The sequence below is a fragment of the Polyodon spathula genome, chromosome 19 (genome assembly GCF_017654505.1).
Source record: "Polyodon spathula isolate WHYD16114869_AA chromosome 19, ASM1765450v1, whole genome shotgun sequence".
In the NCBI taxonomy this organism is placed as follows: domain Eukaryota; kingdom Metazoa; phylum Chordata; class Actinopteri; order Acipenseriformes; family Polyodontidae; genus Polyodon; species Polyodon spathula.
In genome coordinates this window covers 7,990,506-8,002,629 of record NC_054552.1, presented here as the reverse complement: position 1 = coordinate 8,002,629, position 12,124 = coordinate 7,990,506, and the positions used below count along the sequence as shown (strand labels likewise).

The 12,124-nt window shown below is 35.7% G+C and overlaps 2 protein-coding genes across 2 annotated transcripts; both read left to right on the top strand.

Moving 5' to 3' along the window:
* Positions 1–2,246: 2,246 nt before the first annotated feature.
* LOC121295009 (troponin I, fast skeletal muscle-like) lies at positions 2,247–5,049 on the top strand. The gene is made up of 5 exons (XM_041219274.1): positions 2,247–2,422; positions 2,886–2,970; positions 3,931–4,020; positions 4,305–4,469; positions 4,916–5,049. Exons 1-5 carry the CDS (start codon positions 2,247–2,249, stop codon positions 5,003–5,005), a joined length of 606 nt encoding a protein of 201 aa, XP_041075208.1. The 3' UTR covers positions 5,006–5,049.
* Positions 5,050–6,154: 1,105 nt separating this feature from the next.
* On the top strand, positions 6,155–12,124 carry LOC121295073 (troponin I, fast skeletal muscle-like). Its single transcript, XM_041219386.1, has 8 exons — positions 6,155–6,251; positions 8,019–8,051; positions 8,161–8,167; positions 8,680–8,718; positions 9,950–10,078; positions 10,772–10,861; positions 11,198–11,371; positions 11,694–12,124. The coding sequence occupies exons 2-8, from the start codon at positions 8,044–8,046 to the stop codon at positions 11,784–11,786; spliced, it is 540 nt and encodes a 179-aa protein (XP_041075320.1). The 5' UTR covers positions 6,155–6,251; positions 8,019–8,043; the 3' UTR covers positions 11,787–12,124.

The window sequence follows — 12,124 nt, the reverse complement described above, 5'->3', positions numbered from 1 at the left end:
AAATGGTGCCATTGGAATACTGTGGTCTTTATTGTTGTTATTATGTGTCTTTGACTTTACCAGAAATGGGTTTGGTTCTACCAGACCTCAGCTTTTGTCCAAACTGCAAGATAAAATAAAGTCATGCAAAGTATTAACTTATAACTGATAAGCTGTCATTTTACTTGGATATGCATTCATGTGCTGCACCCCCAGAGCCAGACTGCTTAAATGATGTGTCTCTAGAGTGGCAGTCTAGCTGTGGAGATGTGGTATGTGAAATAAGTATTAATTTTTAATATTAAACGTATTTCCGAGTGTTGAATGTTAAACCTTTGTGTAAGATATACATGCCAAATACAGATGAAAGATATGGATAGTGTAAGGCCATTTATTCACATACATATATCATAAAGTAACAGCACCATATATAAAAAATTAGATTTGGAACTTCTGAGTTTAGTAACTCCTACAAAGTGAGTGCCAATTGCACACTGATTACAGTAATGCACAGCCGATACCTTTTTCTAATGTTTTTCTAAATGCTAATGAATGGCCTCCCACTAGAACAGACCACTGCATTGAAACACAGTATAGATATTATTTATTGCCATTACCCATTGTATTAATTGCTCGCCTCCTCTATTTGTTACTTCTGCATGTTTAAGGGAGCCCATATGGTTGACAGTTTGTGAGCATGCTCAAACTAAAAGAGCCTCTTGAAATGTCTACTTTGCTTGAATGCTGGTTATCGGAGCTGAACATGTGAGGGTCTGTCCAGTTGACACCTGCTTGCTACCATGCGGTACTTGAAATAAAGCATACCACTATGGTACTGCTGTAGAAGGTTACAAATTCCATTCAAGCACTCTTATTGCTTAAAAAGACCCTTTTTTATTTCAAATAAGATACCATTTTACCGGAATGTATAGTGTTCACCTTTTAACATGGTCCTAACAAGTTAACAGCTGCTTACAAATCTAAGTGTAAAATTGCCTCTTTAGGCATAATCTTGGAAAGAGCATACAGTGATGCTCAGTAATATTTATCATTAAAAAAAGTATGCTAACCATACAGAAATCTAGGACTGCTGGTTCTTAAGAAGCAGAATATTATTTAAGTAAAGTGTAATTAACAATTCTTTCACTGCAAGGGTTACATGATAGGTGGTGTTCTGCATACAAGAAAGTGACAACGTACAAATTCTTACAAACGTAAGTCTACTCTAATCTCCTGTTTCTGGTTTTCTAAGCAGATGTTACTGTCTCCTCCCCCAGAAATACGAAAGCAATTTGAAATATTCACTGTTGTCAGGATGGCCCTTGAAGGTGAAAGATAGTGGTTGTATTTGTGGAGCTGCTTGTCCAATTGGCCAAAGATCTATGCACTACCATAAAGAGAATGTTTTTGTTTCGAGAGCTACCCCATTTACATAAAATGTATGATCTGGTTTTTACTGGTAATTGCCAATGTGTGAGACAGTAGTGATCTATAGATATGACAAGGACAATGATGGTGTAGCCATATGAGTCAAGTGCTCACACATGTACGACATCTACAAAGCCTTTATAGTACTGATGCTAGTCAAGGGAGATTACCAACCAGATAAAATGATAAAAACACACATTAAATTAACAGAACTCAAAATAAAAATAAAAAAAACAAGGGTTTGATATTTAACCCATGTCTTGTTTTGTGACATTTCCTGAGGAGTCTCACTTTTCATAACTAACGATGCTAGTAAAAACCTTGTATTTGAATATGTAAATGTACCCAATTTCTGCTTTTTAAAAAAAAAAAAAAAAAAATTACAAGTGAAAAATACAAATCTTATGTTTTATTATTTGAAGCTATATTTTTATATCTATCTATCTATCTATATGGAGGGCTGTGTTGCAACTTTCTTCAAAATGATTATGGGCATCAGATCGTTAATTGCTTTGGCCTTGATTTTTCCGTCTCTTCGCATCAGTGCTAATCAAGATCTGGAAAACCAACTGTTTTTGGTCCTTTATCACCTACTTAAACACAAGATACTTTGGACTAAACTTTAACAACAAAGTACAAATAATAATAAAAAAGTATGTTACTTTCAGATTTAAATTATTCATAAATATTTGATTAGTTAGTAATTAAATATGTCATTGTCCTTTGCTTGTTGGGACAATTCAATTTTTTTTACAATTTTTTTCTACATACTGTACTACCACTATTTCACAAACATATTAATTATTATTTTACTAGAAACGACTAACAACTGAATTAACATGCTGTTTATGCTCATTTGCTGTGCTAACAAAGACAGTAGTATATTGATAAACTCACATCTTGTTTTCTTGTCCCATCTGCAGAAGAAATCCAAGATGTCCTCCAGCCGTAAGCAGAATCTGAAGGTAAAGTATCTTTTGTTAGTTAAAACTCTTAGTTCAGTTTTTGAAGAATTCTAATTCATCCATAACTATAAAAAAGAAAAATCATAAGGTGGCAAACGAGTAATGCCACCAGTTTCTTTTTAGTCTTTCTAAATAATAATAATTCCAAAGAACTTTCTATGCATCTTTTTATTTAAATTTGTCAACACTGTATCAGCATTATTTTAGTATATGTTACAGAGACACTACAATATGCTGTTGATTTCTGACAGTAACCTCATTTTGGACTGGATAACCTTAGAAACTACATATTTTTTACTCTGTTACGCAGTTATATTTTTGCACCAGAAAAAAGGTCAGGTTCGACTCATTCAGGGACGACCTTTTGAAACGTTGCATTAAAGTTCATTTTGAACTTGATCTTTGCAGTTCGGGTGGAATTGCTGCACCTGTAACTCTGCCAAAGTTTCGAACGATTTATTTTTTGTTCTCCAAGTCTGATGCCTCCAGATTGCCAAACAGGAACTTCAGAAAAGAAGAAAGAGTGGCTGAGAAGGAGAATTACATGGCAGAGCATTGCCCTCAACTGAGCCTGGGTAGTTCCATCCAGGAGTTACAGGTACCACAGCTTACACCAAAATGCAACAGAATAAAAGCATAGTGTGCTGTACAATACAAACAGGTATAGCACCATGGGAGGACTGTCCTGTGCTCAAGTACTGCATACCAACTAGTATGCATTACCCTTTATGTTTTTAAAATGTATTTACCATTAAATCAACATGGTTATTTCCATGCAATACCAGCTGTGTGATGCCAAGACATTTCAGATGATATAAGTGACATCTGTACATCATAACAAAACAAATACAGTACATATCTGAATACAGTCAACATCATTCACTTTACTTTATTAAATAATTTCTATGGGACATCCGTTAAACTCAATCATGAAAAGGGAATGCAATCCAACCCCTCTACAAACCAGCACTCTGTCCAATTGGGCAAGATTTTTGGGTCCCGATCAAATCCCAATTGAAATGAATGGCACAATCCGCTCTGTAATACAGAAATGGTCTATTCTGGAATCTGTCAAGATTTGTAAGTGTTGTCTGCCTCAAACTAATGTAAAGCGGACTGTAGTCCAGCATTAAATCATGTGATTGTTCTTTTCTAAGTTTAGAATCAAGTTTGTTACGTAAATATGTCCCATAGGTACGGTACAGCTGCAGTTACAGTAAGGAGAAAGTGACATTTTAATTAATACAATCGTTGAATTACAGGATATACTTTGACAGTACTTCTACAATATGTACCTGGATAGAGTTTTTAAAATAGTTTTTAGGTACAGTATTATATTTTACAATATCTGGTCCCATGCAAAACCAGATTAGACAGTTTAGCTTTGAAAGTGTACAACTAGATGCTCTGGTGGTTGTTCTATTTAAAGCAGCTTCTAGTAATCACTGTTGCCATTTGATTGCACATTTCCCATGCGTGCGATTAAGAAACTTTGACGGTGTACTTGATGAACACAGAGTTCACTGCAGTAATGACTGTAGTGCCTTTTTATCCTTAGGATTTATGCAAACAGCTCAACGGAAAGATTGACTCCATTGATGAGGAGAGATATGACTTGGAAGCCAAAGTTAAGAAGAGTAACAAGGATGTGATTATTCTTTTTTTGTATTATTTAATTAGGCTAACACATTTTATAGTGTCACTAGTTGTTGCAGATTGTTCTGGAATGTATGGTTATTATTTTTATTTCATTAGATTAAGACTTCTTTTCTGAGAAATATTATATCCTCAATAATCATTCAGAAATAGAGATTGCTACCTAGAGTGAAAACAGAGGTGGAGAAATACCAGTCTTGGTATAAGAAAACCTCCATTTCATGGCAAGTTAAGCTTCGAGGCTCTCAAAGTTAAATCATGCTTTACCTGTTTCAGATTGAGGACCTGAAACAGAAAGTGTTTGACCTGAAAGGCAAGTTCAAGAAGCCAGTTCTGCGCAAAGTGCGTATGTCTGCTGACGCTATGCTGCTGGGCTCCAAGCATAAGGTGTCCATGGACTTGAGAGCCGACCTGAAACAAGTAAAGAAAGAGGAGAAAGAGGTAAGAGCCTGCTATGGAGTGGTGGACCTGTTCAAAGCTCACTTTATTGCACTAGTGCCCCAATACAATGCCACTGCATATTCCCATACTTTAGTCAATAATAAACTGCAGATTTGATACTGTAAATGACAGTATTTGTTGTCCAAACCCTGTTCTTTCTATTTGTATTGCCTGCTTTTCTACGTCTTTAAAAAGCAACAAATATTCAAGCTTGTTTTTCAAAGATTACAGCATTCGAAAGGAACGACTATTAAAAAAAGAAAAAAAAAAAAAAAAAAAAAAAAACAGTGGGCGTTGCATTAAGATTCCTTACAGCATTTTCGTTGAAGTTGTGCAGACTCACACAAGTGCTGTAAACCCCATTTTGAGCCTGCCTTTGTATTACAGCTGCATGTGTGGTTGATTTGAGAAGACTTTTAAACGTTGTGCTCCTTCTCGCTTTACAGGCAGAGCTGCGTGACGTTGGTGACTGGCATAAGAACGTTGAAGATAAGGTGGGCATGGAAGGCAAGAAGATGTTTGAGTCTGAGGCTTAAACAGTGCATCAGCAGCCATTTTTTGTTTCTAATACATTTTATATAGGCCAACACTGTATTGCCATAAGTCTAAATGCACTCCTCTCGTCTGCTGACCCCTGTAGGTGGACTTTGCAAACATCTTTAACGTTTTTTTTTTTTTATTATTGTTGGGAACTGGGGGGGGGGGGGGGGTCACAGCTGTTGTCATGGTGATAACACAACACAGAGCTTTGGAAGCAGCTGATGCACAAAAAAAAAAATGTTTTGTTTAGAGATATATTTTCCTGCAATGTAACGGATGGAAATAAGCTATTTAATGAAAGCTTTCAGTTTTCCCCTGGCTTCTCTTACTGTGTCTAGGCATGGATAAAACTCACACTTCCCACCCAGGGTAAAGGCAGTCGCTCACATGATATTAAGAGATTGTCCCTTCAGAAGTCTATGCAACACATTCACAGTTTTGAATGACAACTTTCAAACTTAAAACTAGAAATGGTACACTAATCCTCCTCTGAAGGTCTGATAAGGTCTTGCTATGTGTTTCTGGTGAGTAAAAGGTACACAGGTCAAATGAAATGTTTTTTTTTTTTCTGAATTCAACCAGGAGATGGCGCTAAAGACACCATTTTGTTTGCTGGTTAATCTGTGCTGTTGAAGATTGTTTGGCTCTGTACTTGTATTTAAGTCAAGTTAAGTTGGAATGTGCAGCTATTTCAACACTAGAGATGGAAGATGCTGCTTATAGGTACTTCATGTGTTGTACTTTAAGCTCACTCTAGCGCTGAAATAAGACCAGCAAAGGTACCAGGATGACGAATAAAAGGTGGACAAGTAATAAAGCCACAAGCAACTGAATGTAACTAAAGAAAGAGGTGGTCAGAGTGTAATACCAGTTCCATATATGACATGTTCAGTCCACATATAACAGGGAAAAGATGAAGCTTCACTCTGTGGGTTTAGTTATACTACATTATATCAAACACAATTTCATTTTTATTATTGAGTGAGCATTCAAGAAGGTCCTTGAAGCCAGCTTGCAGGGAAAGTCTATTTATAATGAAGGAGGACGAGGGTTGGGATTGTATTTCTGGAGCTCAGGGTCTAATTGGTCTGAGAGGTTATTCACTTCCATAAAGAGAATAGTAAGGTTCTGCTGAGCCATCAAAGAAAGGCATTTATACCACCCCACTAACACAGCTAACCGTGGCTTGTGAGTCGGTTGCATCCCTCCACCAGCTCTCTGTCCAGTACTCCATTCTTCTAGGTGAGACCTTTCCATTTCTTTACTAAAATATTTTTAGGGGAGGGGAAAAAAATGCTGTTTAGATTTGTGCTGTTATAATCAAATAATATAAAAAATCTTAAATTTTATTTGACTAAATTATATGAAATAGGTTACATTTATCCAGTAACACATGTTATAATTGATAAATAATAACTAAATAAACAACAGTTTTTTTTTCTGTATTTTATTAGGTTAAAGCTGTATTACTAAAAGGGGCTCTGAAATGTGTGAATAATCAATCAGTGTACTGATTAACCAATTTGAAAGAAAATGCCACAAAATACATTTATAATATTAAGATATGGGGCAAAAAAATAAATAAAATAAAATAAAAAAAAAAGATATATGGTTCTTTAATCCTTACTTTAAGTTAAATGACAATAATAAACTTGTGACTTTAGTTAAATCCATTAAAAAAAATATTGACTTTGAATTCTGAAAAATAAAATGCTTTTAATTATTATAAAATAGATTTACATTCTTAAAAAAAAAAGCTAATTAAAAAAAAAAAAAAAAGTTGGTGCGCCTAAGTGTAAACAATATTTAAATCTGAGATAATTCTGTTTCTTAATAATATAAAGGAAGCACTACAAATATACTGTACCAACACCCATTGTAAGTGGGGTGGCTTCATCTCAATGGGTATAAAAAAAACATTTAATATAAAATTAATTATGATAGTCTGAAACATTGACTTCATTTAAAACACCAAGTGAAAGCATAACCGCTGACCCTTAGCATTTTTACACCGGAGGGCCTCTGAACTGACATTCTAGAACTCTGAAATGTTGCCACCTGTCATAGTGTTCAATTCTACTTAATTCTTGGGGAAGGAGGGAGAAAGAAAAGTGGGTGCGAATGGGGCTGCATACACACGAGCTGTCCAAGGAGGCAGCTGTCCCTCCACTTTAAAGCCTGCCCAAATTTAGAAGGATTTTCCAATTGGCTCTGGATTATGGTTTTAAAATAGATACCATGGAAATTCCAAGATGTGCTATTACACTTTGAAATCATACAGCAGAATACCATGCTTAAAGCATAGCAAAGCGTGGTAAACTAATCACTGTGCACATTAACAGTGGGGAATCTTTCCATGGGTATTTTACTGGTAATAAAATATTTATTTTCTATACATATATGAACCTATAAAGTATATGCAAACAGTTATACCCAAAACCAATCATGAAATTGCATCCTGATTCAAGAACTGAAATAAATCTAAGGCACACAAGTTTTACTTTATGACCCAGCATGTGAACAATTACAGTACATCAACCATGGTTTAAAATAAATCAGATACTAGAATCAGTAAAGATTTCTGCCTTTCAAGGGAGGATAAATGGTTAGAATGCTTATATTAACACAGTAAAGGTAAAATAAGAAACTTGATTAGGTGTGCAATTTTCTTTAAGAACAGAACATTGTGGGCCTGCTTTGCAGTGTAAAGGCATGATCAGAGGGAAGCATAACTATGTTATCAACATAACACTGTACTATGTTGCAGGAACTGCAGCTTCTAATTTTATTCTGTTAACATCTTAATGTCAAAATTGTTATTTGGTAATACAGTATGTCAAAAATATATATCACAAGGTTAAAACCTTAAAAGTTTAAAAATAATGGCAATACATTTGCATGTGGTACAGACAAAACTGGCAGGTGGATGGTTAGATTGCTTGTATGGTACCAAAAATATAGAATAGAATAGAAACAACTTAACACAAACATGTTTTTCTTATGATGCAGGTTGTGAGACAACACACAGATCAAAATGGGAGAGTAAGTATACTGTATATGTGTTTAATGCACTTTTCTGCTTTGCTAGTTACACATTTCAGTTCTATTTTATTGAAGTGAAACTGACATTTTTCTTTCTTTCCTTCCACAGCGATGAGGTAAATTGGCAGCTTTCCGTGGCTGGTAACATGTGAAATGGCTCTTTGCTTCTGATAAGCAATGCTGTGACTTTGCGTTCAGTGTAGTGAATGCTCAGCAACTTGAATACAAATGAAACAGGCTAACGCAATTAAAAAAACATTTTGTATGTATTCAGTGCTGCTTACCTAAAAACAAAGCTGTAAACTGAATTAACATTAAACAGACTCTGATTAGCACTAATCTTAAAACGACCTAATGTTACATTAGATAAGGTAGTCCATGATCTGCACCTTACTGCTATTTCTAACATGTAACCCTTAAAACACATAGACGTATGACTTACACTTAAATCCAGACACGGCAATCAACATTTTAATTATCTAAAATATCTATTAAAAACACACATTTTACATTAGTAGCAAAACAACTTTTTTGGGGGAGAGTGACTGTTTCCAATCTACATGTCTCTATTGTTGTAATGCTATTGTGTAGATTTTGATAAACCCTGTTTTTTCTTGTCAATCTGCAGAGGAAGAAGATGTCTTCTAGCCGTAAGCAACATCTGAAGGTAAAGCATCTTTCAATAATTAACAGTTTAAATAAACAATTCAATCCATTTTCTTATTCTATATAAATACACAAGCACCCCAGAAATATAATATACTTGCAGTAAATCTAAAATCAACAAAGTATACTTCGACACCATCAGTGAGGATCCATATTGACTTGGGGTGTAACGATTCATGATGTATCGATGAATCATTCATGATCTTTTTTTTTACGTGACCTGTTTCATTGTAATAGAAGCACGTATCATTTGTGGATACATACATTAATTAAAGTTATACTGTAAAAACTACCAAGTGTGCTCTCACCTTTTATGCTTTTTGTGGAGAGTTAATTTAGTGACGTCATCGGTGGTAAGCAGCCTGTTCTATGTATCGTTTGTATTGTGATACATGACCAAAAGCACAACGTAGCTCAATGTAGCTCACCAATGGTTCCTGAATGAAGAATAAGTGTGTTTTACAGTTGACATGGGCACATACTCACCCTATCTAATTGTATTTTTGTCTTTTAACAAAATGATCCCTCATTAAATGACTATATAATCTTCTTATGCAACACACAAGTAGCCAATCAGGACAGTCACATTTACTGTGATACACATCGTAGTGCGACATGCAAAGCGGACGCCTGCTCTATCGTGAGATTAGTTTATCGTTACACACCTAAAATTGACTAGAACAAAAGACTACCATTCTGCCTCCATTCTACATTTGGCACATTCATGTTTCAAAGCAGCTGAATCTCTCAATCTGCTGCTTATATAAAATCATTCAATTACACCAAACTAATGAAATATGTATGGTGTTCATGCTTTATTTGTAAGTACCGTAGATGATTCACTGATATGTTATACCATGTTGATTGGAAATTATATATGTATTGCACTTGATTCACTATTTTTTATGTCTAAATCAGATAGTGGGCTAACATACTGTAAGAGAAATGTGTTAAAAAGAATCTCTCTTTAGTGACTATATTGGACATACCAGTACAGGTTGTCTTAATACATGTTGCAGGCCATTTGTAGATAAATAATACTGTTACATAGTCCACTGAATGGCAATTACTGTATACACAAGTTCCACAGTATGACAAATACAAATAGAACATGGATTCAAATTTAAAAATCAGCTGTATGCAATAGATGGCACCATTTAGAGCCGTAACCCCAGATTTTACAGTCGTGTCAGTCTGTCACAGTCAGAGTCGTTTCTCTTGTTGTGCTGCAGAGTTTGATGCTCCAGATTGCCAAGGCTGAAATTGAGAAAGAGGAGGCTGAAAGAGCAGCAGAGAAAGTGAGCTACTTGAACGAGAAATGCCCTCCACTGTCCATGGGTAGTGGTTTGAAAGAACTGCAGGTACTGTATCACTGCCTACTATTTTGATAAAGTAAAAACTATTGCCTCGTTTCCACTGCCTGGCACTACAGGCTTCAGGCTGCCCATGGCTATCCACCAAAATCAAAACAGCATTTCAGTGCTTATTTCCAAACAACCTGGAAAATTCTTGCAGGTCACTGGGGGATTGTGGGATTACATTGTGTTTAGCTTTCAGTGTTCTCTTTAAAATGAAGGTTTCACACTGCTAAATATAAAACAATAATACATCACAAAGAGATGTCTTAATAACCCGTGCAGCTACTGACATGTAAAAATTGCTTTTTTTTTTTAGCTAACATCGTTTCATTTTTATATATCATGAGATTTCATCAAGAGTTTAAACATCTCCATGGTTACATGATGACGCACTTCTTTGTAGCCAGTTTGGCTACATCACATATGAGACACAACCCTGAACAGAAAGCCACACTCAGCCACTCAGACGAGCAGTGGAAATATCCTGTTTTGTTAAAATATAATACTTTCTTTGTATTTTACAAACTTTTGTGTTCGTAGAATCAAAGTTGGGGGCAGTTTCTAATCTAAATTCACAGACATTTTTATTCTGTTCCATCTTTATTAATCAGTTCCCTCACAAAATGGGTGTTTGCGTGCACACCGTTTAAAATGTACTTCTGCTAAATAATGTATGTAATGCCTTTATGCCCTTAGGATCTATGCAAAGAGCTCCATGCAAAGATTGATGTTGCTGATGAGGAGAGATATGACATGGAATCCAAAGCTAAAAAGAACACCAAGGAGGTAATGTCACTGTCATGAGATGAGGCTGAAAACTCTAAAACTACCAGTACAGACAAGCCTGGCATTATGGTTTAGACGCTCGTTTGTGTTGCATGGGGATGTCAGTTTGCACCCAGCCTCTGCCCTGTTAAACAGAGTAACAAAATATTCAACTGTATACATTATAGTGTTTGGTTTGAGTGCAGCTCAGACATTAACTAAATTAATTAAATGTTATGACTTCTTTTCCTCAAAAATAATTTGTGGCAAATGTTCAGAAAAATCGATTCTGCTACCGAGAATGAACAAGGCTGCTAACGAGGCTCTCAAAGTTAAATCATGCTTTACCTGTTTCAGATTGAGGACCTGAAACAGAAAGTGTTTGACCTGAAAGGCAAGTTCAAGAAGCCAGTTCTGCGCAAAGTGCGTATGTCTGCTGACGCTATGCTGCAGGCTCTGCTGGGCTCCAAGCACAAGGTTTCCATGGACTTGAGAGCCAACCTGAAACAAGTAAAGAAAGAGGAGAAAGAGGTAAGAGCCTGCTATGGAGTGGTAGACCTGTTTAAGGTCTCTTCAGCAGTTACTATTGTATTAGCACAGTCCCTTACACAAATGTATTGCAATTATCCTACAATAAAATCTGAACAAAACAGCCCATTTTCCTAATTTGAGGGCAGTTCTTTAAAATTATAGAGTAGATTTTTTTTTTTACCAGATAAAGCCTATGTTAAAAACAACCAGCCTAAGAAAACTACAACAGAAACACTCTTACTTCTACAACCAAAGCTATAATATGATGTCATTTACTTTGATAAGACCCTTGTGAATTTTGTGCTCCTTTCTCGCTTTACAGACAGATCTGCGCGACGTTGGTGACTGGCGTAAGAACATTGAAGATAAGGCTGGCATGGAAGGCAGGAAGAAAATGTTTGAAGCAGAGGCTTAAACAGAGCATCAGTAGTCATTTTTGGTTTCTAATACATCTTATGAAAGCCGACACTGTATCACCCATCTTTCATCCCCCATAATTCCTCTCTTCTGATCTGTTGTTTGCATATGGTTGGTGACCTCTTCAGGCAGACTTTGTATAGTTTAAAAACCAGAGACTGGCTTTTAACATTTTACATTTGGCTGCTTGTTACCATGTTGTTGCTCTGTCGATGCTGTTGCCGTCGAGCTACCAAAACACCCAGCTTTGGAACGAGTTGATATGCATTAAATATATTTTGTTTAGAAGTATATTTCATTGCAAGGTTACATGTGTAAATAAATGGTTTAAAGAAA